Raw genomic sequence first — 26,849 nt, forward strand, 5'->3', positions numbered from 1 at the left:
ACGACTCCCCCCTTTACTTCATTTCCCAGAATCCTCCTCAACTCCTAGCCCCACCTATCTTGCTTCCCTATCGGCCAGCAGTGCTTTATTTATCAGCCAATAAGACAAACATATACACAGATGGACCTCCCCCATCAGGCTTTGCTCTGAGTCAGTCCCTTTCGACTCTTCAAAGGGGTCTGTTGTGTTTGCCAGTGCAGTTACGTGACAGGTCTCTGTGGTAGAGAGAACACTATTCAGAGTTATGTTTTACTCCTATTCCTGTATCCTGACTTGGCATAGTTCATCAGCACAGTGTGCAAAAATGGTCCACAAAAATATTAAATATTTGGCTTTAACATTAATATTCTAATGATGACAGCCATAAGAGTAAGTTATCCCATGACTGCTATCCTGGGGCTAATGTTTGGATTGCCTACACTAACAAAATAAAAAAGCAAGCAACATATAAGAATGTTGTACAGGTTAGTATTTTTTAAAGCTTTTTAAATTTTATGTGTGTGAGTGTTTTGCCTTCATGTATGTGTGTGTACCATGTGCATGACTGGTGCCCATGGAGACCATTAGATCTCCTGGAACTGGATTACAAGTTGTGAGCTGCCATGTGAGTGCTGGGATCTGAAACTGGGTCCTCTGTAAAAACAGTAAATGCTCTTAACTGCTGACATCTCTCCAGTCCCCAGATAAGTATTTTTAAGATGAAAGAAATGACAAGGAGGTTTTAAGCTTCTCACCTGGGAGCAAAACTCTTTTTTCCCCCCACATATCTCTAATTCAAACACAGCAGACACAAGGATAACACTAGTATTTGAGTAACTCACAACCTTACAACATTATGTAATTTACTGTTGGCTTCTTTCTTGCTTTGAGGGGTCAACTTGGGAAGCTTCACTCATAAACACAAGGTGGTGTCTCTGTTGGGGCTACCAAAACCTTTTCACAACACATTATGTCAGGGCTCTAGGTAGAAGAATAAACACAAAACACAAGCACCTTTTGAGCCTTTAAAATTTATTTGTGCATGCTCATCATAAATTAGGATGATGTAAAAACAAGCATATCTTTGACGAAGGCTTAGCAGGATTTTTAATATCTGTGTAGATACATGTAATTTACTGCAACTTCTCCCACAACCAAAAAACAAAACAAACAAAACCAGTGTCTTAGGGCATGTCATGAAACCAGATTTTAATATCTTTTTAAAGCTTATGTGTAAAGGCAATGTAACAGTGGTCTCAAATCATCTATTTCATACACAAAACCTGCCTGAGGCTTCCTTACTACTCTCCCTTCTCCCCCGTGATTTACTGCAGTCTCCCAGGAGAGCTTAACATCCTATCTTGGACCTGCTGCACTGTGGCCCTTGGCAGGAAGGCAACAGGCCAGGTTTTTCATAGACCAGGCACAAAAGGAACCCATCATTGTGTATGACTTAAGGTGTTTCCAAAAGTCTTATTTTTACTTCTAAAAACATCTATTTAACATTTTAAAAATGACATTTACAAGCACTGGGGCACATAGTTTTTACTAAGTACTTTTTTTTTGGGGGGGATTGCAGATTACTTTTTAATTTCCCAAAAGATAGGTTTATAATTATTTTATTGATGTTTTGCTTCTGACTGAAGTCTGGTCTTCAGGATATAAAAGTGAATAAATTAAAGTGAATAAATACAAAATCTCTTTTATTTTGCTTATTTAAAAATCATTCTAGGATTTTCCTGGTACACTTAATATGTTCAAAGCTGACGATTTATAATGTCTAACTTATTTGAGGGTTGTTATAAGATTATTTGGTATAAAATGTAGACACAAAGCAGTATGTATGAATGCACTTAAAAAAAAATCTCATAAAAATAGTGGCCAACATTGTAGAGGCCAGCATTCATGTCTAAAGGGCCACTATAAACAGGGAGGCTGAACATTGGTCTTCTGCCTTAGTCCCAAACCAAAGCATCATGGTTGCCAGACACAAAGAATTCATATTTAAGGTGAGATCAATGTGAAATGTTTGGTGTTCAAATAACCTTTATGAAAAGAGGAAATTCTCATCAAGGGGGATTTCTGCAGCTTGGCTGGATGCCACACAAGTCAGGAGGCCATAATGCTGGACAGGTAAAAGTCCCTGTCCAGTCATCCTGAGCCCCAGGTGAGAAGGAACACATACTTACAGACTTCCCGTCTCCAGCTTTTCTATGTTTGTGCTAGGTTATTCCCTGATGTTAATGCAACACTTAGTACCAAAGTTTACCCATACAGAGAGAGAGAGAGAGAGAGAGAGAGAGAGAGAGAGAGAGAGAGAGAGAGAGAGAGAGAGAAAGAGAATGAATGAGTAGAGGTTTAGCAGAAAAAACAAGGCAGTGATTCAGTGATTCGATAACAGGGAGGAGAATTGAAAAATCCCACCCTTCAGTCCCCACATTTCTCCTTCTGTTCAGTGTACAAGGAGAAAGCCTTCGGAAGGAAGCAAGATTATGACTATCTATAAACTAACTGTGTCAGAGACAGAGATGCTGATAATGAGTGGGTTGTGTCCGGAGTTCTTGGCTATTCACATCAGCTAGGGATGAAGGAAAGCAGAAACTCCTGATATGTTTGTCTAGAGAGGTAGGGCTGCGACTGCAGCAGCCAGGGTTCAGCTGAAGTTCAGGGCAGATGTTGCCAGAAGTTTATACTTCAGAAAAGTAACATTGCTTCCGGCTTCTCTTCAGGATCTTCAGGGTCAGGCTGTGCTATGGCATAAGGTGACGATGTCCGTGGGGAAACAGGCTTTGAGCAGGATGCCCCTTTCCCGGTTGCAGTCCAGTTCCTGGATAAATCCATACCAATAGATGACCAAGCCTGGTCCAAACCTGCAAAAACATCAGAAAATGTCATGCACATCCAGAAAACAGACATCTTTGGAGGCATAGAGAAAAGACAGTTAAGTGAGAAATAATTACATCAGCCTGCTTTGGTTGCTATTGTGATGAAGGTGGGTAGCTGAGTACAAACTTAAGTGTTCACTTAATGCAACTGTTGCTACCAGACAGATCCGTTGGCTTTCCAGGAGCCCCATAGATCTAGATTCACCTATAACATCTTTCAATAAAGGGCTGTGGGTATGAGCTGAGGCAGTCACTGCTTAGCTGAGGAAGGATACAACTCCTGGCTGAGGGAGGCTGCCTTCTAATATTTCCTGGTACTATTTTAAAAATTAAACTTGCCTACTTTTAACAAAGGAAGGAAAAGAATGTTTGAACAACTGGACACGGTGGTGCATATTCGTTATCACAGCACTCAGGAGGTGGCGGCAGGAGGATCAACAGCTTGAAGCCAATCTGGGATGCATAGCAGGACACTGTCTCATAAACATTTGAAAAATAATGTAACGATGGGACAGATTAAGGTTCTCCTTGACTATCATGTTTAATTCAAGGACCAGTGTGGCCAGAGGTATCTCCTATTATTCATTATTTCTAACTTAAAAAAAACTTCATGTCAAACTAGGATACCTTGAAGAGACCTCTACCCAACGCTCCATTCTCTGCATTGCAACCTACACATGGAGCTAATGTGAAATCTGATTGTAAGCTCCCACAGACACAAGGGATAGTCATAGAGACTTGTGACCAAGTATGGACAGACAGATGGAGGCTTAAAAAACCAACATGCCTACGTTATGCCCTCCAAGTTATCTTCAGTTTTGTTAGCAGCCACTGATCCCAGCCAGGAAGTGGCCCTACAGGCGACTTCACCCATCAGGAAGTTGAGACCTTTAGGTTGGGTTCATAAAGATATAATCACTATCAATCACTGAGCACAGAGAGATGGTTTGCACATCAACTTCACATTTTCTCTACCAAGAGTACTTAATTAAAGGGCAGGACTACTTTTGGTGTAGTGTTGCAGGAATTTTACAGTGCAATCATAAATTATGAATGCTGGGTTAGTAAAAGGATGTGTAAAAACAGAACTGCTTTCTGTATTCTAATATCACAGCAGGCTGAACCATGCTAGGCCAACAGCTTTTTCCTTCCATGATTTATTATCTGCTGTGGCGTACTTGCCAAAACTAACAGTACAGAGTGGGCTGAGAGACACTGCAACACAGGAACAAGTTCAGTTGGATGTCATGGGCTGGGTTAGCCCAGTTGTATTCAAGATTAATTCAGCCTTTTTGAGTCTCCTCTGTGTAGGGACGATCTTGTAGACTGGGTCTTGTGAGACGTTAGTTAGGGTAGGTGGGGATGCTCTCTTATTCCTCAGGATCTCCAACTTTAACTTAGAAGAATTAGTTTTTCTGTGCACTGGATGTGAGTGCCAGGACTTAAACATCCAAGCTCATACCTGGACAAGAGCTGGCTTCCACTTAACAACTTAACAGATTGTATTTTTTTAGCAATCTCTAATCTCTAATCTCTCTCTCTCTCTCTCTCTCTCTCTCTCTCTCTCTCTCTCTCTCTCACACACACACACACACACACACACACACACACACACAGAGTCCATAATGGAAATATAAGCCATTTGGTAGCTTTGCTGGATAAAAAGTTCTGAGATTTGTGCCAAATGATGTCAGAGTTATCAAGGCAAATCTGGTAAGAGCCAAAAGACATGTATCCCTGTGGACATCGTGGTAGGCCTTAAACCATCCACTGTAATGCACCCACACCAAGGCCTCCGTGCATCTGATAGCAAGCTCCACACATTTCTCTACTTTATTAGACAGCCACTCTGGAGACCACAGTGTTCTTCAGAAAGGCACTAATATTTTTACTAAGGGAGCAAAAGTGTGATCTAACCAGTCATGGAGAAGAACAAAAGAATATATGGGGATCGTAAAAAACAAGCCTGGTATTTTAAAGATTTAATAAAACAAAAAACACACATCACCAGCACCGAGTGAGCAACAGCAGCCTGCACTTTCCCCGAACAGCTAAATCACAAGCCAAAGGACTCAGAGCATGACAGCTCTTTATGAAAATGGCACTTTCTAGGCAGAGAGGCCAGGCTGGGGGACACCTCGATGCTCAAGAAAATGGCTTGTTCCACTTGTGAGGCAACCACTGAAATCTGGTAACCCAGAAATGTTTCGGCAGGATTGTGAACCTGAATATTTCAAGTAGTGGTTCATGACCAGGATTCCCAAGACAGCGGCCTAGATCTGAGATAGTTTGCTGTTTTTAAAGCAGGACTTTACCATCTATCTATCTTTAAGGTTCCCATGGGAGGTAGGAAACACCAGTGCTCTCATGAGCTCAAAACCTGATGGAAAAATTTTGTCTGCTTAAGTAAAAATGAGTAAACACAAGTTCTTCTTATATGTAATGACTGCTAGAGGGGCTTTTACATGTGACAAAGGTAATAGGGATTTCAGAAGGTGACAAATTTGGAACTGTAAGGACAGGATCACATCTGGCTTGGCTCCCTTGTGCATTCTCCAGCACCTCAGGGTCTAGGGATTATCGGATGCTGGCTGGCAAGACAGCCTTTGGACAGATCACTGTTTATGAAGGAGCTGACCACATCAAGTCAGGCTAAGCTAATGTGTGAGACTGTGTCTTAGAAACAATACAAAACAACAGCATCCAGAGCCTGGATCTGAGGACACTCCACCACTGGTGCTGAACCTTCTGGTGCTTGGAGGCACTCAGTGCCTTTTCAAGGATGACCATGGTTTGACCATCGCTATTCTCATGGCCATCAAGGATTCTCCAGTTTATATTTCCTTGAGGACAGACACTAGGTTGGGAGTCAGGGCTGAACAAATAAATCTGTTCACAAATAAAATACCACCAATTTGGTAAATTTAATGAATACCTCTTGAGAAAGATAGGCAAGTCAAGAGCTACCATAGACCTTGAGGGCATGAGAGGGGGGCTTATTATTAAATAATGCCAGCTTTACAAAGATGCCAAGTGTTTTTCTGGTTTCTGGCCACGTTAGAGTCCTTATAAACATTAAATAGGAAATCATGGCACTAAGACTCAGTGTTTTCTGTGGTTTTGGTGCATAAATCTCCTAGGAATTACCCTTTACTTCATCATTTGATTTCTTTTTTTCTGGGACCCTGGTGAGAGCAAAGACCATGTGTTATTTCCATCATATCCTCAATGCTTCATAAGACAGTGCCTAGATCATGGCAGATACCTCTGGGACATGATGGAGATATGGTCAGCAACAGAGGCCTCAGACAGTTTAGTACTGGTTGCTGCCATCAGTGGTGGTCTAGAGAGAGCAGTGCTGGTGGACTCAACATGGCATCATTGGGAATGACCTGGAATGAGTACACTGATGGTTTATGTACAGATCACAATGACAATAGGTATGGAAATGTCTCTTCCAAGCTGAACTACCTATTCATATGATTCCACAGTGGGAAATTCTACTGATGACCTTGTGGTATAGGTTGTAGTAAAAGCAGAAGTACTACAAATATGGTTTAAAATCCCAGCTGGACATTGGGGGTGCACACATTTCTCTGAGTTCCAGGCCAGCCTGGTCTACAGAGCACATTCTAGGACAAGCCAGGGCTACACAGAGAAACCCTGTCTTGAAAAACAAACAAACAAAATAAAATAAGTGATGGGGGAATTCCTTCTGTATATATGTTTGTCTTACTGGTTAATAAATAAAGCACTGTTGGCCAATAGGGAAGCAAGTTAGGTGGGACTAGGAGAGAAGGATGATTCTGGGAAATATAGTAAAGAGACAGAGTTGCCATGTGATCCCGGGAAGAGAGGACGCATGCCGCTGGCATCCTCGATAAGTCTATATAAAATATATAGATTAATGGTTACGGTTGATACTTCAGACAGAGCTAGCAAACAAGAAATCCTAGTCATTGGCCAGCAGCATTGTAACTAAGATAAGACTTGTGTTATTTGGGGCCCTAACGTGGCAGCAGAACTCAGGTGATTGGCAGAAAGAGGTATCATTACAAATAACCTTTAGGCTACGTGTATAAAGTATATATGAAACAAGTATAAATTTTGTCTTGAGACCCATATCTCATCTCAAAAGATATCTCAATATACATATGCAAACGTTCCAAATTCCTAAGGAACCCCAAATTTGAAACAGTTGTCCCAAGTACTCAGTATGTGGGACTCTCATACTACATTAATGCTTCCATAACATTTCCAGGTGCAAAAACACTAATATATATTTTTAACTTACCAACTCATTTCTTTCTTGTGCCAAAACCATGACCTAGATTCAGGTACACTCCTTTTTATACAAATGAAGACACTGTGCCAAAAGGTCATTTAGTAGTTTGCCTAAAAGCTCATAGCTAGAAAGTGGAGAAAACAGACTCGGAACCTGGGCTGTCTGTGACTGCACAAGTGGCATGTGTAGTGATCCATTTACTGAATATGATGGGAGAGGAGCAGAATTGAACCAGAAAATGGGGAAGTGCCTTGGCCACAGCTAGACTCCACCAAGAATGCTTTGGACAGTTCTGCGGACATATTCACAGAGAACATCTACCAGTTTCCCCTTTGGAACTGACTTAGAGGAGAATCCTAGGATATCTGGGGAACTTCCAGGATAACAGCACATGTATGACCTAGAAATGAACACAGCATAGCAATATGCTCTTAGCATACCAATTCAAGAGGACTCTTGGGTAGTTGATTTATATTGTACCCTCTCTTTTCTCTCTCATGTAGCTCATGCTGGCCTTGAACTTGCCATATAGCTGAAAATGACCTCAGTCTCTTAATGTTTGTGCCTCCATCACTGAAGTGCTGAGATTACAAGTGTGTACCACTACTCCGTTCTCTATGCAGAATTAAGGCATTTTTTAAGATAGCTAAGATTCAGATTTTATTTAATACCCCCTGTAATTGAAACATCTGAAAGCACAAATGAGCTGTCTTAGAGAACAGTATGAATGGAGCAAACAATCAAGGTTTGGCTCTCACTAACCTAGATGCTTAAAGGGCTGGAGCTTTAGCTTAGTTGGTAGAGACCTGGCCTGGCATGCATGGAATCCTGAGTCTTATTTGCTGCACCATATAAACAAGGTATAGTGGCACATACCTATAATCCCAGTAATTAAGAGGTGAAGGCAGGAGGATCAGAAGTTGAATGTCACCATTGGTTATTCAGAGAGTTTGAAGCCACCCTGGGTTACATGAGATCCTGTCTCCAAAAAGTAAATGGGCCAATACGTACATACATATTCACAAAACCCCTTCTTTTGAGCAGCTAACTGATTTAGCTACATACATAGGGGCTCAGTCACCACCACCACTTAGATATAATCAATGTCCTCACACTGCCATGGTTTCCACTCTTCTCTGTGATTCCAGGATGCCAAGGCTCTGTGTCATGTCCTCCTGACCATCACACTTTTGCCACCAAGTTTCTAGAGCCCAGTTTCTTCACACCCTCTTCTTCACTGAGTGTGCAAGTGAAGCTCAGTGTAGCTCTCAAAAATATTTTGTATCAAGAAGGAAGAGAACATTGTGTGAGGTGCCCTTGTATTGCCTACTCTAGGCTGTAATCTGGACATTCTCACCCTGGATGAGAGACCCTAGAGGGGTTGTGAAGACACAGCAGGAGAATGTTATCCACCAAGCACTGTGTTCACTTTTTTTGGGGGGGGGCATCTATCTTGTGCTGTTTTAAAGATGTTGATAACAGAAATCACAGTAGCTTTTGGTCACTGTGTTTCTTCTAAGTTGATGGGACTGAAAAGCACAGCTGTTATCCTACAGAAGGCAAAAATTGTTTTTGTTTGCTTTGAAGAAAATCTGAATATCCGTTCTAATTCGTTCCACTTCATTCTTTAGCTAGATGTGTCTTGCACAGGTGAACAGCACCCACAGAGGAAGTTCTGTGATATGGGTAACACTTGGTCACACTGAAGATGTGTGAAAGTACTTAGCCAAGTTGTAACTAACCTGTCCCTGCACAGATGGCTTGTCTTCACAGTGAGACTGAGCTGAAGGGAAAGACATTTAGCAACTGTATCAGGCCCCATTCACAACTCCCCATATTGAGAGCAGTCTCACCAAGGTTGTGGACAGGGAGAAAGGATGCTCTGGCGATGGTAGAGCTGGAGTTCTCTATGAGTTGAAGAGACACTGTGTTACAGGAAGATGTCTATAATGCCCTAGTGCTCCCTGCCTGTTAAAACTCAGACCTTTATACAGTCACTGTTTATATCAGTTACTTTTCTGTTGCTGTGATAAAACACCATGGCCAAAGAAATTTAAAAAAGGTCTTTCTGGGCTTATGGTTCCAGAGGGGTAAGCATGGCAGCGGAGCATGGCAGTAAGTGGCAGGCATGGCAGCAGGAATAGGACCCTGAGAGCTCAAGCCTTCAAACACAAGCACCAAGCAGAGAGAGTGAACTAGCAGAGTCTAAAACTCTCAGAGTCTATTCTTAGTAACATCTTGAAGTAAGAGCACACCTCTCAGATCTCCCCAAACAGTGCCACCAACTGGGGACCAGCCAAGTATTCAAACACATGATCCCATGGGGAACATTCTCATTTGAACCACCACACTGTAAATATGGGATGGATCTAAGGATTTGTTTTAACATTAGAAAAGGGAGAGGATGCCATGTCTATGATAAAGAGGCTGGGATCTCTATTTTGCTAAGGCTCTCTCTATTACTTCTTTGCCTTGTATGTTGAAGCCACCTGTCTTGTGGGAGATACTCATATGACAAGGAACTGAGCATGGTCTCAGCCAGCCACTCGGGAGGTTGGAGAAAGTGAAAGCTCCAGTCTGTCTTTACCTGAGACTGACACTGCACTGCCACAGACTGGAAAAGACGGAATCAGGACTGTTGAGGGCCTGGCAGTGTGATATCTACAGCCAAGCTGTACTTGTAGTGCTAATTCGGAGAGACTGTGAAAGATGTGTGTTATTTTCAGCCACAGCTTTACAGACAATTTGCTAACAGCAATAGATAGCTAACACAAATATTCACTGTAGATTTGAGGTTAAGCATATATCAACTTCCATTCTCCACATATGCAGCATGGAGGGTCCTGGTGGGTACAGATTGGCTTTTCCAGTCACAGATGAACCTTGAGTTCATACAGAAGGAGATTATCAGTGAGCACCAACTACACATATCCAGGCAAGCCCCTGTTACTGAGCAACTCCATGTCTTCTGTCATCAGAGCTTCTTGGCTGTGCACCAGTCCTATCCTTGTTGCATGTCTGAGGCACTGGTGTTACACAGAGCGGGTTTCCTCCATGTTTCTTCTTGTTCTGTGGTTTTGCTGTTACACTTGGTTATGGAGTTCCTAAAGCTACAAATGTGAAGTGTTGGTGGCAAAGGCTGTGAGAGGCACGTTAGGTGGGGCACTTGGCCGGCCAAAGTCAATGACTGCTGATGGCTGGGGAAGAGACATAAAAAGTCACAGCAGTGACAGCTCATGGCTGTTCCCTTTCAGGGCAGACTGTCTCTCTCAGCAGATGCTGGGGGCAGTCTAGGAAAAACAGATGCTGGGGACATTTTGTTAAGTTTTAAAAAGGCAGTGAAAGCTGCGAAGTATTTTTAAAGACTGTCACCAAGAGCATATTAAAAATGGTTCTCCAGTGAGTACATCCTCAGTTTTCTAGAAAAACCAAGCTATCCTCAGATGGTCCTAGGGGTTGCAGACAGCAAATGTTCCAAAGGATATGGAATAAACCCTATCAATTGTGTCATTCTGGCGAAGGTTTTCTATAGCTACTTGGGAAATCCAAGAAAACTTGGGTTCTTACTTCAGGTAGAACATGCTTCCTCTTCTAGGGAATATAGGTTCTCTTTGGTGTGGCTTTCCACGATTCTAAAATGCAAAACTCCTTCAGGTGGCTTTTAATAACTTACAGAGAAAGGGAGACCTAATAGTTCTCTCTTTATGCTTTTCCTTGAGGCAGCGTTTTCAGAGAGGATTGGGGAAAAAAGGTAGATAGAAGAACTTAAAGATTTCTGATCATAATATTCAGTATCATTTAGCCAAACTAGGCTAGTCAGTTCCCAAGTGGGCTTTGGAAGTCAGTTTAAATCGTCACTTCTAAGAATTTATTTTGGGTGGAAGTTTGACCAATTGTAAGATCTGTCAAGAGTCTGTCTGTTTAAATATACATAAACAACACACTGATCTCAATAACCCTGAAGAAAAGGCAATGAGGTTTTACTCGGTGCTTATTTTGCAACAGGTGGTACTGCAAGCCTTTCTACATGTACAAACGACCTAAACCATACTACAGACCTACAAGGGGCTGTGTCATCATTGTGGCACTTTGATTGAGAAAGAAATGTTCCTCATAGCCTTGGGCATTTGAACACCCAGTCCAAGTTAATGGCGCCATTTGGCTATTTAGGTGGCGAAGACTTGCTGGAGGAATGACTTTACCAGGGGCAGGATCTGAGGTTAAAAAGGTTTCATAACTTCTAGATTGCTCTCTCTGTTTCATAGTTACCACTGACGATGCAAACTCTCAATCCCTGTTCCAGCTGCCATGCCTGCCTATTGCTGTGCCACTCCCCTGTGATGGAGATGGGCCATGGTGTTTTATTACAGCAACAACAAAGTAACTAACACAATTGTATTCATCCTATGGCTGAACAAACTTGGACACTTCAGCCCACGCCACCTGACTCCATAGGCTGCTCTGATAATGAGTACACTATACTGTCTCTCATTACGCCTTGTGTTTACACAAGAATTTACAACAGTGATTCAACTTTGGAAAATATTATAACACCTGGAAAAGATAGACAAGCAGGGGTGACTCCTTAAGAGTCAGTACAGGGTACAGGAGCCACCTCTCTGGGACTCTTGAGCAGTCCTTGAATTAAGAAATTGACCTAAGTGGCTCACTTAAGAGTAGGATCATTTTGTTCAGGAAGTACATAGAAAAAGCAACCCGTAACTCAGGTTAAAAAAGAAAAAAACAAAATGACTACATTTGAAGGAGTGTGTTGAAAGTCCCTGATGTTCAAGGGGAAGTAAGCTGGGAAGGGCTACAGTGTCCAGATCAGAGAAAAGCTTTCATGGCACAGGGACTCAGCAATGCACTACTACAGTCTGTTCAGATCAATAGAAACAGATGCTGGGGGAAGTTCTCAGAGCCTGGGGGAAGCAGAAGCCCAAGAAAGTCTGGGAGGTAGAATTTGCATATTTGCTCCCTTCTAGAGAAGGTTCAGGCTTGTGGAACAGGGTTAGTATTCTTTATCCAACTATCTATCTATCTATCTATCTATCTATCTATCTATCTATCTATCTATCTATCTATCTAATCTATCAACATACCTGCCCAGCCATTCATCTATCTGCTCCTATATCTAACATAGAGATGTTAAATTGTTGTATCTATGTTTTCAGCTCGATGAGAAAAAGATACAGATACATATGTATATGAATGTGTGTGAGAGAGAGAGAGAGACTGTATATATTTAGAAACTGGGGCTTCAAATAAGCATCGGTTGAAGGATGGCAAACAATAGTATGTCTGGTTGACTTTAGTCAAGTTTCTTTCCATAAGAACCTTCATCAAAAAACAGTAACAACCTAGTTGTACTGATTAAAATCTTTGTTCCCAGCCCAAATCTTCAATTTCAATTCATAGCCAAAAAAAAAAAAAAATTCCTTAAAAAAAAAAGAAGAGCAAAAATAAATGAAAGTTAGAAAAAGTGGAACATCGGAGAATCATCCATATGATACATATGCACATACATACTTTCCTTTCTCATTCTGAGTGGCTGTGTGAGGTCTACACTATCTTCTGAGGATGTGTGCAGACATGTGGTTGCGGGACACGGCCTGTTTCACAGTCCAAAGACCTGCATGTGGTTCTTATGAAGACTTTGTTTTCAAACACATAGTTCAGGATGAAGGAGAAATAGAAAACATCTTGTAATTGTTTTAAAATAAACTCTTAGGCCGTTTATTTAGTTTTTAATCTGCATGTTGTAGATTGGCTGTGCACTTGTTAATCACTGTTGTATGTATCTCCAGACAGAGCTGTAAATAACTTTTCAGTCCAAGTGAAACATGCCTGAGCGTGTGTATGTGGAAAGTATGTGTCCTTAGGCCTCTGTGTAAATATGTGTACAGTGAGAACAGATTAGCGATCCTGTACTATAACATCGTAAGGTTCTGACACTATGGTCAATTTAATGCATAATGCAAATATCCCTTTTCACAGTATCTAGGAATGAAAAAAAATACAATAACTTGGTTCATTTACCTTTTTTTTTTTGCTTAGCAGGTTCATGCTTGCAAAATAAAATAACTGAAGAAAGAGAACCCTACTCATGGATTTTCTCAGTTAATTCATAGATCTTGGTTATTAAAAACACAACTTCAAGTAAAGTTAATAGTACACACAAGTAATCCCAGCAATGGTGAGGCAGGAAGAAGAATGGGTTCAAGAAGAGTCTTGGCTACACAATAAGTTCAAGGGCTAGCTTTGGCTATATAAGACCCTACCACAAAACAAAACAAAACAAAACAAACAAAACCAAAAACAAGAACAAAAGAAAATACCCTCAAAACAAATTAAACCTACCCACCCAGGGGCCAAAAATGACAGCCTCATCTTTTCTAAGTGACTTATTCTCTATAAAATTTAAAAATGAAAAAAGTAGGGGCCTGGAGAGTTGGCACAGCAGTTAAGAGCAGTGGCTGTTCTCCTAGAGGATCCAGGTTCAATTCCCAACACCCACATTGTAGCTCAAAACTGTAACTCCAGTTTCAGAGGATCTAACACCTTCTCACAGACAGACATGCAGGCAAAACACAAATGTACATGAAATAAAAATAATTATTTTAGGAAGTAAAAAAAGAATATGCTGATTCACTTCAGGCTTTCATGCCACAAATAAAATAAGCAGAGCGCTTTCTATTGAAGACAAGTTAAGTCCATATACAAACACAACCCAAACGACCCGAAATCTCCTCCATGTTTACGTGACTGGACATTGCCAAGTCCACAGCAAATTCCCTGGAAAAAGGATTACTTTCTACTTTCTTTGTACTACGTCAGTTATTCTTAGATGCCATACTTGCATCTTTCTACCCCATTACAAACTGTTCCTCAGAAGAAGAGAAACAGGGCAAAAGCAGCAGATACATATTGTCTGTTTTCTTGGATAGATGTTTACTTCTGGCCTGGGCCAGCTCCTCTGAGTTTACCTGACAGGAACCCACATGTAGGCTTGTATGTTCAACCTGTAGAGCAAGCAACAAGACACCACAGAAAAGGTTTTCACCTCAAGTGGCAGACAACTTAATAATAATGTTGAAACAAATCCATCTCCATTTAAATGGACATGGAGTTTAGTGAATAAACCAAATGCAAAAGGGTTCACAGGGAAAGAATAATTAGACCAATGATGTGTTATTTGCCATGTCTTCCTACAAAAGATGAGTTTGCAATGATGCTGTATTTATTCATCTCTTGGTCCTTTAAAAATTTTTCTCAATCCTTTCAACAGGGTTCCCAAGAGACCTAGGGAGGGTGGGGGCAGAATCTTCTCCGACGATTAAGGTTGGTTGAAGTGCAAGCCCAAACAAGGATGCCAGGGGCAGCAGACAGCCCACCTCTTTGGGTGGGAAGAAGATGGGACAGCAGCAGTGTGCCAGCAAGAGAAACAGAATCCTTTAAAATTCACGTCGTGCCAAGGTCACATCCACTCTGAAAGCACCAGAGCACTGAGAATGAGCAAATACTTGAGGAGCACTTGGGTGCAAATCACATCTATCCACCTAGAATTTATTCCCCAGCCTTCTTCCAAAAGTTGGGGGTGGTTTACAAAATTGGTTGTGTGAATTATTACATGTTTTCTCAGTTATTTCCCCAGGGAAACACGCCAAAGGCAAACCCATCATTTCAGCTGATTTAGTGTTTGGTGTCAGAGAATTCATAATTGATATGACAGGCATAATGGATAGTGATCACTGGATTGGCAAAGCCTGGGCTGACAAGCGGCAGCCATTGCCGGTGCTGACCACTTTGCCCACTGACTCGCTCTGGTAAGTCCTGGGGTGATTTTCCAAGTTCTCATGTCCAACTTCCTGGAGATTAGAAGCACATTACTAAATAGAAATTAGTTTATTACACAGAAACAACTTTTGCCAAATATGTTCCCCCTCCTCCAGGTAGACTTCTATTATCAGGAATGGGACAGATGGAGTTTCTTTTACTTTGACTCAGTTCACTAAAGAGCACAGGGTAACTCAGAGTTCAGGGAGACATTTATCTCAAGGCACTGGGAGATTTATAGGTTTTGAATATATAAAAGTCTGCTTAAAAAACAAAACAAAACAGAATCTTCATCCCTGGCAAAGTCAAATAACTAAGGGATTAGGCTGATGTGCACTTGCCCTGTAAATCTATCATTAAACAAGTGTGACACAACACTTCAGGTATGCAAGATCCCGATTTGCTCTGAATGGTAGTTAAATTGTCTCCTCTTCACAGCAAATATTTCATGAAAGTCTCTTTTACTAACCAAATCATCTCCCCGCCCCACCCCACCCACCAAATAAAACTGGTCCAGTTTCCATATTCATGAAAGAAAATGCTGGAAATGAGAAAAACAAATTAGAAGCTAAGAAAAAGGATCAGGTAAATGAAAGTGAAAAAAATCCACCCCCCCAAACTGTGTAATTACATTTGATAGCTATCAAACATGCACTTTTAGGATGTAAACTGTCTGAGTGCCATTCACATTTCAGGGCACACAGGACTCGGCTGGTGTTGGTTTAGCTGGGTGTGATGTTGCGAACCAATGCCTCTGTTGTAGGACCCTGCACACCTGCCCTCAAATGAAACCTGCAGTGACCCTTTTGCTGATAACTCTATCATATAAGGAAGAGATTCTGTCTTTTATAAACAAGAAAGTGAGCCTTGAATTAAGGCCATGTTGTCCTCGCCTCACTGCTGTGATTGCTAATAGGTCCTTGTGCTTTGAGGGATGTCATGGGGAGACAGGCCTGGGAGAAACTCTGGAAGCAGTACATTGCAGGCTTTGGTTGTAAGGACTTATGGGTATTTGTTGTTAAGAAAATAAACAAACAAAAATACAAACAAACCTAAACCATAAAACAAAAAAAAAAAAAAGAATCCCCCAAACCCTGAAGCCCACAGCTGTACACAGGTGGCTTTTGCTTCTTTTAACTACAGTCAATTTAGGTAGGCTTTTGTTTACAGTTGCTTTTATCTAGATGATAAGGTTGTAAAAACATCAATCAGAATAAAGTACTACTGTTCCCACCCCTGTTTTATTTTGTCCTTTCTTTTCCAAATACCTTAAGGTGTTTAAGATAAGTGAAGAGATACCCTTATTAAAGTGAACAGATAAGTGCATGACACAAGGATTTGCCCTCCTTGACCACAAACACCACCCTGGAGTCCTGTGCCACACAGGTTTGCAGAGGCCTGCAGTCCTCAGAGCTTCTCTTTTCAAAACAATATACACACACTGCTGATCTTTCCACCATCGTCTACAGGCCTAACACCCCCCCCCCCCGCCAAGAGAATCATATGCCTTTTCTATGTTGGCACATGGCTTTCCATGTGATTATAACCTGCCTTTCCCACAGAGTACACACACACACACACACACACACACACACACACACACACACACACACACTCCACACACACACAGCAGAACATAAATAAGAGCAAGGAAAGCAAAAAAGGGAAAATATGAATGTGAACTTGAAAGGTCAATGTTATTGCTGTAAAACTTCTAAGTCAGTGAAGGCACAACCTGGTAAGGTTCTTCCAGACTCAGCTTAATTAGTGCTGGCGTCAGAGAACCGAAGCCATGAGCCAGGGACATTGCACAGTGAAGAGGGACACTGTTGAGAGACTGAAAAGTCTCTCCAGAGTGGGGGTGCCTGCAGGGCCAGGAGTATACAAGAGGCTGACTGCTCTATGAGGAAGGCCATCAGTCCTGGACTTTAGGAGCCCAGGAACCAACTTCTACTTGCTTCTTTCTAATACAACCAGAGTAAGGTGTTTTAGTTAGTGTAATGTCTCTGCAGTTACCCAGGGTGGAGTTTGCTCCAGCCTTATTTTTCTGGCATGCTAGCTCTGTTTGAGAATGGTAGAAGACACACATAGTTTTACTATTTGACTAAAATGATATCAGCAATAATTTTAAAAACATAACCATAATCCTAAGAGCCAGCAGTACTGATCAAATATTTGATATGTCCCAGACAGTCTTGTTAAGATCCTTATTTACATTATATCATTTAAAACAAAAGCCCCATGGGTCAGAAATAGCAGCCTTTCTTAAAATCTGTTTATTATTTTATGGGCATTTTGTCTGCATGTGTACCCCTCTCTGTACTACTTGTGACTGCATCCACATTGCTCATCCATTTGCTGAGAAAGCATCATAAGGCTGTGCCGAACTGGTCATGGTGAAGAAGAGGATTAATAACGATCAAACACTTGCTATGTCTGGTTCTGTTTTATGTGGTACATGTGATCTCAGCTAATACTTGCAATTAGCCAGCCCAGCAGAAGCACTCCTTGGTACTAGAGGACGTAGAGATGTTTAGGCTTGTGTCCTAGTAGTGTTTGTTAGTATTTAGGCATTTGCACTGGCCTGCCTTTGGAGTTCTGACAGGATATGCCCTCAGCTGCTGCCACTAAGAGCACCACCTGTGCCCAATCACTATGTTCCCTTTTCAAAGGGCCCTGCCCACCTCCCAGCCCTCTCTCCCTCCCTCTTTCTTTCTTTCTCACCATCTCTGTCTGTCTGTCCCCCCTTTCCTTTCTCCCACTGCTCTTGTCCCCAGAGGCCAGTCTTTCCCCTCCTCTTTCCCCTTTTCATGATCTTTTTCCCTTAATAAAAAACCTCTCCACTTGAATCTGTCGAATGTCATCTTTCTCTTTCAAGCTGCTCTTTAAAAAATTACAACACTATTACTGCAATGAAACACCAGAACGAAAAACAAGTTGTGAAAGACAGGGTTTATTTGGCTTATATGTCCTCATCATCATTCGTCACTGAAGGAAGTCGGCCCAGGAATTCAAATAGGGCAGGAAACTGGACATAGGAGCTGATGCAGAGGCCATGGAGGAGTGCTGCTTACTGGTTTGCTCCTCATGGCTTGCTCAGCCTGCTTTCTTATAGAACTCAGGACCACCAGCCCAGGGATGGCACCCCCCACAGTGGGCTGGGTCCTCCCCCATCAGTTGATAATTAAGATAATGCCCTGCCTGGCCGTGGTGGCACATGCCTTTAATCCCAGCATCCGGAGGCAGAGCTGTGAGTTCAAGACCAGCCTGATCTACAGAGTGAGTTCCAGGACAGGCTCCAGAGCTACAGAGAAACCCTGTCTCAAAAAAAAAAAAAAAAAAAAAAAAAAAAAAAAAAAGCAAGCAAGCAAGGAAGAAAATAAATGCCTGTCTGCTTACTGTCTGACCTTTTGGAGGCATTTTCTCAACTGCGGTTCCCTCCTCTCAAATAAAATCAGATATTAACATTATGATTCATAACAGTAGCAAAATTAAAGTTATGAAGTAACAATGAAACAGTTTTATGGTGGGGTCACCACAGAGGAATTGTATTAATTGCATTAGGAAGGTTGAGAACCACTGTTCTAGACTATGAGGCTGACAAAACTATTCAGCACAGGCTGGATAGCTTACCTGTCTGTGTAAGGAGATAAACCACAATTGAGAATTGTGTCCAATTGAGAAGCCAGTCCAGACCTGACCCATCAGGGCTCCTTCACTGAGCAACTGAATCCTACTGCCTACTGTGATATGACTCTCCCAGACTTTAAAACACGGCTGTAAAATCTCTCTCCCTTCCAGTCTCAAGGTAAGGGTCTTTCACAGTAGATATATCCTTTCTCTATGAAATATGGATGCTAGAAAGGGCCACCTATAGACTTATTTTAAAAATTGTTTTGTGTCACTGGGTGGTGGTGCATGCCTTTGTCCCAGCACTTGGGAAGCAGAGGCACGTGGATCTCTGTGAGTTCGAGACCAGTCTGGTCTACAAGCGCTAGTTCCAGGACAGCCTCCAAAGCCACAGAGAAACCCTGTCTCGGAAAAAACAAAAACAAAAACTTCTTTTTGTGTCTTAGTTTCACCATTGATAAAGGTGTATCCTGGGTTCAAGGAATGAGAATAAATTAGCTTTTAACTTTAACTTGAACACATTTATTATCACCCTGTTTGCAAGATCCTGACCAGCTGTGTGTGAGATCTACTGTGGACATTTGCTCAGCTCTGGAGCCATAGAGTGGGGATGGTGGCTCTCCTAGTTTTTCCTGCCACTGAAAATAAGAGATGGTGTGCTTCCTATGACCAGGCGAAACTCTAAAACTAGAGAGAAAACTCCCACAGTGCCAGTGACTGGAACGTTTTTTCAATACACCCTCCTGCTCTTGGAGACCTGACACTACCTTGTCTAGTTTTGTGTTTGGGTACCTAGTCACATAAAGAATGACTGATACACAAATCAAATTCAGGGTGATGTCTTGCAGTTTCACTGCACCATCCAAAGGACAGTTCCTGTGGTTAGCATTTTGAAGCCTTCCCAACACTAATAGATCTTTAGGATGAATGGTTTCAATGTTCCTTTGAAAATAAGAGAACAAAACTACCCAAATAATAGGTGAATGGATAAAGAAAGTTTTGTATACAACAATAGAATATTATTCAACCTTAAAAAAAGAAGTCTTGTCACATGTCACAAGACAGCTCAACCGCAGAGAGTAAGTGAAGTCCTGAATGAATGTGTGTTGTTGACACGGCTGTGCCCCATGTCAAGGACCTCAATGTGTCAGTGCCAAAATCATACGCACAGAAAGCAGAAAGGTAGATGCCAAGGGCAGGAGAGGCTAGGGTTTCAATCTGCCAAGATAAAAAAGTTTTAGAGATCTGTTGCACAATACTATGAATATGCTTTAAATTACACACCTAATAGTAGTTATGTTGGCATGCTTAGTATTGTTCCTTACAGTGATAAAACTATAATTAGAAAAAACCAAAAAGCATTTTTACTTTTTTGGCATGTGTATAGGTGAGTGTAAAGGCAAGAGGTCAATGTTAGTTTTTTTTTTCTTCATCACTCATTACATTATTTGTTGAGATAGGGTTTCTCAGTGAACCCATAGCTTACTGATCTTACTAGGTTGGCTGGTTGATGAGCTTTAGGGATCTGCATTTCTGCTACACAACTGCTTGGATTACAGATGTCCTCAGCTGCTTTTGGTTTTCGTGTGGTGCCTGTGAGCTGAACTCAGGTCTCATGCTTTCGGAGTAGGTATTTTATTGACTAAGCAGACTAAGGAGCATTTTTTTTTTTTTTAAATTCTTGGTGTCTTTCCCATCATACACCTCGATCCCATCTCCCTACCAACCCCCAGAAAACAAAACAAAATTTAAGAGGAAAAAAAGGAAAAAAAAAAAGGGGAAAAGCTCATGGTGGAAGTTGTGGTGTGACACAGTGGGTCATGCAGTAAACCCATTAATCCATACATTTTTATATGCAGGCATTTATTGCAAGGAATCATTGGTTTAGTCAAGGCTCCTGGTCTCTGCTGCACCATCGACACTGGCCCTCACTGGGACCCTTCCTGGACATCTGCTACTGCCCTGTGTCATGGAGATCCTGCAGCCCTAGTTCCACATGACCAACACCCCACCCCACCCCATTCCCGTGCGTGGATGTTGGGGTGGACTAGTACGTAACCCCGGTTCTGGGCCTCGGTATTTGCAGGGTTAGTCAGCCCTGTCATCACCACCAGTGTGAGCTCTCCAGCATTGCCCTGACTGGTCCACCCCTTGCAGCCATGAGCAAGGGGCAGGGCCAGTTCTCAGGCTTTCCTGTCCTCAGGGTCAGCTCTCCCACACCCACACTTTCAGGGCCAGCCCTACTGTGTTACCCAGGCATGGTGCAGGGGCCACTCTGGTGGGTGTTGCAGCTGATGATGAGAGGCAGGGACAGCTCTCCCACTCTTAATGACCTCGGGCCAGCTCTGCCTCAGGTGCAGGGGGGCATGACAGCAGTTGACATCTCTACCCCCCCCCCCCCGCTACCCCCCTCCCCCCATGCTGCCACAAGACAGATGAGTAATGGGGACACGTCTCCCATGCTCACAACTTTGGGACTGGCTCACTCACACCTCTGCCAACTATGTTGCCCAGGAGAGGTGCAGGGCTTGCTCTCCCAAGTGTTGTAGCCTAAGGAATCATTTTAAAAGTATTATTTAAAGTTTCTAGAGGGGAGGTTAAAAATAATAACAAAATCTCCAGATAACTAGAGAAACAGTGATAGCTGAAGTTTGAGATTAGTCCTGTCCCTGATAGAACATAGAGAACTTCTGAGACACTGAAGTTGGCCTTTGGGGTGGAGTGTGTGTGTGTGTGTGTGTGTGTGTGAGAGAGAGAGAGAGAGAGAGAGAGAGAGAGAGAGAGAGAGAGAGAGAGAGAGAGAGAGAGAGAGAGAGATGAGGTTTTAGGGATCTCAGTGGTCAGCACTGACTTCTAAGGCTTCCTCTGTTTCTTCGAGGTTAATGAAGTTGTTCTGTCAGACAAACGGAGAAAAGAAATATGGAGATAGAACCCCATATTTCACTTTTAGAGTAACAGTTGGAGGACCCAGAGTACAGAATCCTGCTTGCCTGCACTCAAAGGACAGGATGAAGGTTAGTGACCCTGGCTCCACCCCTTGGCTGCTGATGGCACAGTGCTTCATAGCTGCCACTCACTGTATTTCCACAACTGGACAGTGATAAGCTGGCCCTCAGAGAGTGCATTCTTCTGGTGTGACAGCTGAGGAAACCGAGGCTGTCAGGGTGACATGCTTAGAACTACACATAGAGAGCAGAAAGGATTGCACAGAAGCCATTGGCATGCCTAGATGAACCAACTCCACCTCCCACCTGCAGAGAGCGAGTGGCTAGCTCCTTTCTCCTCATCTGTAAATTGGGAGAGTGCAGTCTTCTGCCTTCCCAAGGAAGCTATCAGGTAGAACTGGAACATCAGGATAGACCCTGCCTTCTTGGGGCTCCCAGCAGTGTGGGCAGTCTCAAAAACTAGGATAAAGGGAGATGAATTAAAAACAGCTAAGCTGCTTGGAGAAAGAACCTTCACTCCATCTGGAGAGGCCAGGGAGAGCCTTGAGCAGGAGTGAGGGGTGGGGATCACCTTCAGAGAAAGTCCTGAAGTCAAGGGTGAGGAGGAATTAAGAAAGGGAAGACACTGCAAAGGCAGAGAGATACAGATGTGGATGATGGCAGAAGATTTACACTAGAGCAAGCTGGTGAGACTTTAGAAAACACAGCTGGACAGGTGTGTGGGAGCGGAGGACTGACACCACAGAGGAAGGGGCCAAGGAGACTATGGACTACACAAGGAATACTGGCAGAACTTTCTGCCCAAGGGCAGTTTTCCTGCGTGAAACCCAGGCCCATTTCTGTGTGGAATCCCTGAGTTAAATATTTACTTTGTGTGGGGCCAAAGTATCTACTGCAGCTCACTTATTTAGGGGTAAACACATTAAAGAAATGTATACACTAAAACAAACCGTCCCCTCCCTACTCCCACCACATACAGAAAAAAGAGTTTGCCATTCAAAAAAACAAAACAAAACACCTGAAAACCATACTGCAGGCTCAATTTTCCTGAGTGGTTGAGACAAAGTATGTATATATAAACAGTTTCCCGAGGCTCCACGGGGTTCCTCCGATTTGTATTCCTTGAGAAGTCAGCGGGCACAAGGTGAACAGCGAGCAGTTTCCTTTAGTGAGCTACATGGCAACTTTATTGAACTTCACAAGAAGTCATTAGCTGAATTTTATGATGATAAGGACTTCCAGGTGTGAGTTCCCCTTTCATTGTTTTTTTGATTAGAAGTCAAACAAGGCAGAGCTGGCCCTGGATGCTGAAGTAACCTGTAGCTTTGCCTCACCAGCTGGCTCTAGGATGGAGCCCACAAACCAGCAGGTTCAGGTGGTGCTTGGATGTGCCAAGGGAAAAGCCAACAGTCAATGTGGAGAGCTGTGACAGGCTTACTTTAAACATTTTGCTAAGCTTGAGTTTTTTTTTTACAGAGACATTCCTGGCTGCTTCCCATCTCATCCTAGGTGACTGGAGGAGCCACTGACTGAGGTTAGCCTTAGGCCCTTCAGTTAGAGGACTGGTCCACCCATGCTGCCACTAGCTGATTAATAGGTGTTTATTTTTAGGGTTTGAACTAACAGGCTGGGCTGAGGCCAAGGCAGGCTGATATCAGGAGTAACTGGTGAGTGTCTTGTGCTTACAAAAGACCTTTGCTTCTTGTGTGGTTGTTGGCACGGCTGCAGCCCTTGTTCAACCAGTGAAACTTAATAGCATAGAATCTAATACCAAAGGCAGAGAAACTTCCCCTACTCTGTCCATTATAAAAAGGGTTACTGCAAAAAAAAAAATAGATCCATTATTACTTTAAAAATATTTTTATTAATTCCTTGAGAATTTCACAGATGCATACAATGCATTTTGATTATAAAGAAACAAATATGGCCAGCATTAGAACAACTGCATGAGTCACTCTGCATATTAAATATGAAAAAGCTTAGATTCCTAATGTGTCTAGAGCCTTCCAATCACAATAACTGTATAGTTTTCATTGAAAATATTAAATGCAGCTTTTTGGTAAAATTAAGCCTGTATGGACTTTCCTTGGAGTTACAGGGTTTGTGATTCTATGAGATTCAGGCACAAAATGAGAAGATGACTGCTCTAATAATGTCAAGTTCAGAAGATGCTACAGTCCTATGTTCACCTGTTTGATGTTTCTGTATCTCACCAGGCAGTGTGCTCTATGAAGGAAGAACCCTGTCTCCACCAGTACTGGAACTTGGTGGAGCATGGCTAACTGTTGAACAGTTGACGGACAGACAGAAAAGTAAAACAGGGGCCCTCTGCCTAGCTGCTCTGTTAGTCTAGCTGGCTTTTGAACCCCTGTGGCACACACAGGGGAGGCTAGGTGGGTTAAAAATTGCCCAAGGACTTTGCTAGCAAACCTTCACAGGAAAATAGGTTTGGGACTTTTCCCCGTCGGCTTAAATCTGTCACCTCAACCTTAATGGCAAGTTATGTCCCAGCACTGGCACTCCTCCCTTACCTTTCAAGCTAACACAAAAGCATTTCCAGCTAGACTTTTGAACAGTAGCAAGCCTTAGAAGTCAGGGTCGGGAAAGGCTGACAGCGGTGCTATCCCCTGTGAGAGTCCATTCATGCGGCTACAGAGCAAGGCACAGTGGTATTTCCACTCTAAGGAAAGATGCTGACGATCTCAAGAGACTGAAAGTTCAGTCTGTGAAGTTGTTACATCCACAATTTGATCAGCAAGGCCTGGAACAGGGACAAGGATGGCAATTTACCACCATGATTTCCACAGGGAAGCATCCCTAGTGCCTTTGGTCTATTTTCATGATAGACGCTACACAGATCAATCACCCAGACACATTCATAATACCTTTTAGGCTTATTTATGGACCAAGCATTCGTTTGACTGGAGCAGACTAACAGGTGCCATTTGGAAGGACAGGTCTTTCATGTCCCTGATGATTACACACAGGCTCTACAATGGATCTGCCTTCAGGAGGACCAGCCATCCACATGCCAGTTTTGCAGCCTCTCAATTCTCATGCCTTCAGGTGGTTGCTGCCACTCTGGGACCCTGACATTTCAGAGAGGATGGTATGTATGCGCAGGAAGAAGAAAGGCACTGTGTGTACAGAAAAGCCCTTTTAGGGTTATGGTATGATATTCAAACTCTGTCGTAGTTTGAAAATTGGTTAGCACCAGGGAGAGATGGCCCAGTGGTTAGGAGCACAGTGGGCCTAAGTTTGATTTTCAGTAGCTACTTTGAGGTGCTCACAAGCACCTTTTAACTCCATCCTCAGGGGATCAAGCACCCTCCCCTGGCTTCCACTGGCAATGCACTCATGTGCACAAACCCCAGCAGACACACACACACACACACACACACACACACACACCTTTGAAAAACATACAGCTGAAAATACTACAGTGGCAAGAGCTTCCATTATGCATCTTTACTTTGATTAGATACACTACTCAAAATTTTAAAGGCAGTAGCCAAAAGAAAATTTCTAAAGATTCAGAGTACAGATTTTTCTGAAGTTCTATCTTGATTTTCTGAGTGCTTATCATAATCTGATTAAGTTTATTAAAAGGTTTCTATATTTACTTATAAAAGGACTAGACATCATTAGTTTAGAAAAATAGTTTGTATTCTCAATTTGCTTGTGTGTGTGTGTGTGTGTGTGTGTGTGTGTGTGTGTGTGTGTGTGTGTGTTTGTCTGTGTCCCTTTCTCTGGAAAACTGTATATGACATAATTTACCCAAAGCAAATGAAAATCATCCTGGGGGGGGTGAACTGAGGTTCTAGGGGCAGTCAGTGTGGGTTACACTGTAGCCACTTCCGTCTCTGTGTTTCGAAGAACTTGGGGAAAACTGGACTCTGATTTTACTCAAGTTAAATCACTTGAGTGATTTACAGTCACTGCAAATACAATTTCTTTTCTTGCAGACATGAGGAAACAGCCTTTCTTTGCAAAATGCTATGCAGAAGTCCTTAGGAGGCACTGACATGGTGTTTGGGAGGACGATGAAACTAGGGAAACTGAGTGAGTCCCGAAGACTGAGGGAGGACAAAGGGGTGCTGATGGCTTCTCCAAGGGGAGCCCTGTGAGGTGGTGTGACCCTATTATATGACAAGTCTTCCACTGACTCATAATGAAAACAAAAGCTTTGCATTTTGCATCTCGGTTTTTAGAACGAGATCTGAAATTTTATTATGTGTACACAGTTTGCTTAAATGCAGCAAATCTGACATAACTGCTAAGCAAAAGCAATACTAAGTAACCTTTAGCATAAATGTTTTGAAATGGATCCAGGTATTTTCCTTTGAGTTGCCATTACCTACCTCTTCACTGCATATTTGTCCACAGACACACCTTCAAATTCTGTAAATTGGCTTTTGGTTAGGCATTTGAAGCCATCTAAGGCTGTAGCAATTTTTATGTGTCAGGGCAGACTACTTAATAGACTTTAAAAGTTTTCTTTTAAAATCTCATGTGATTTATATTTTATTCAAATATGTGATTACCATTATAGTTATCTCCTTAATCATGGGACAAGAGTTTGTATCCAAATATTTCCTTATCAAGATCTTCAATATTATAATGTACCTAATGCTTAATTTTTTGTTATGATTCCTATATACCCAGAAGGAAAGTAAAACAAAAGGATACATAATATTTCTGAAACGATAGTAATGAACCCTTAAGTGGCAGAGCGGACTATGTTTACAAATGAATAAATGTACAGCTATGTGTACTATAAGAACATCTCAACTTAATTAACATTAGCTAAAAAGTCCAACCTGGGGTTGTTCAGTATATCCACTATAATCTTTAGACTGTGCTGGATGTAATCAGGTATGGGGTATTCAATGACAAACGTGAGAAACTGCTTAAATTACATAGCAGACACTCCAGATTCTTAAAAGGTACAGAGTATCGAAGGAAAGGACACTTGCACTGGAATGGCAGAAAAGGGTCCCCTGTGTCTTTGGATCATTTTTCAAAGTACAGTATCTTTGTTAATGCAGATGAGAATGTAGGATAAGAGTACAAACTCCCAACAACAGCATAGGATGTAAGCAGCAGAGGAAGGGAGGAGAATCATGAAGACGACTCAGAGAGACACTGGTGGGGGAGCGGGGGAGAAGGAAAGGGTCTCAGGAGTCATGAGTATGATTCACAGTGCACAGTGGACTGCAAGGATCAAGACATCTCTCTGGGGCCTGTAAACTAGGAGATACTGCAGCCCAAGGATGGGGGTGGGGGATG

The 26,849-nt window shown here is 42.3% G+C and overlaps 1 protein-coding gene across 5 annotated transcripts in view; it reads right to left on the minus strand.

Moving 5' to 3' along the window:
- Positions 1–994: 994 nt before the first annotated feature.
- The window catches only part of Cdin1 (CDAN1 interacting nuclease 1), a 213,756-nt gene continuing 187,901 nt past the window's right edge, over positions 995–26,849 (minus strand). For 4 of the 5 annotated variants that reach the window (XM_027422252.2, XM_027422249.2, XM_027422251.2 and 1 more), the window contains one exon: positions 995–2,849. In XM_027422252.2, coding sequence (XP_027278053.1) covers positions 2,674–2,849 — 176 coding nt within the window. In that variant the 3' untranslated portion in view covers positions 995–2,673. Of the gene's footprint in view, positions 2,850–23,463; positions 24,322–26,849 lie in introns of those variants that run through there. The other variant, XM_027422255.2, reaches the window with a different exon arrangement.

This window comes from Cricetulus griseus, chromosome 6 (assembly GCF_003668045.3).
Source record: "Cricetulus griseus strain 17A/GY chromosome 6, alternate assembly CriGri-PICRH-1.0, whole genome shotgun sequence".
In the NCBI taxonomy this organism is placed as follows: Eukaryota; Metazoa; Chordata; class Mammalia; order Rodentia; family Cricetidae; genus Cricetulus; species Cricetulus griseus.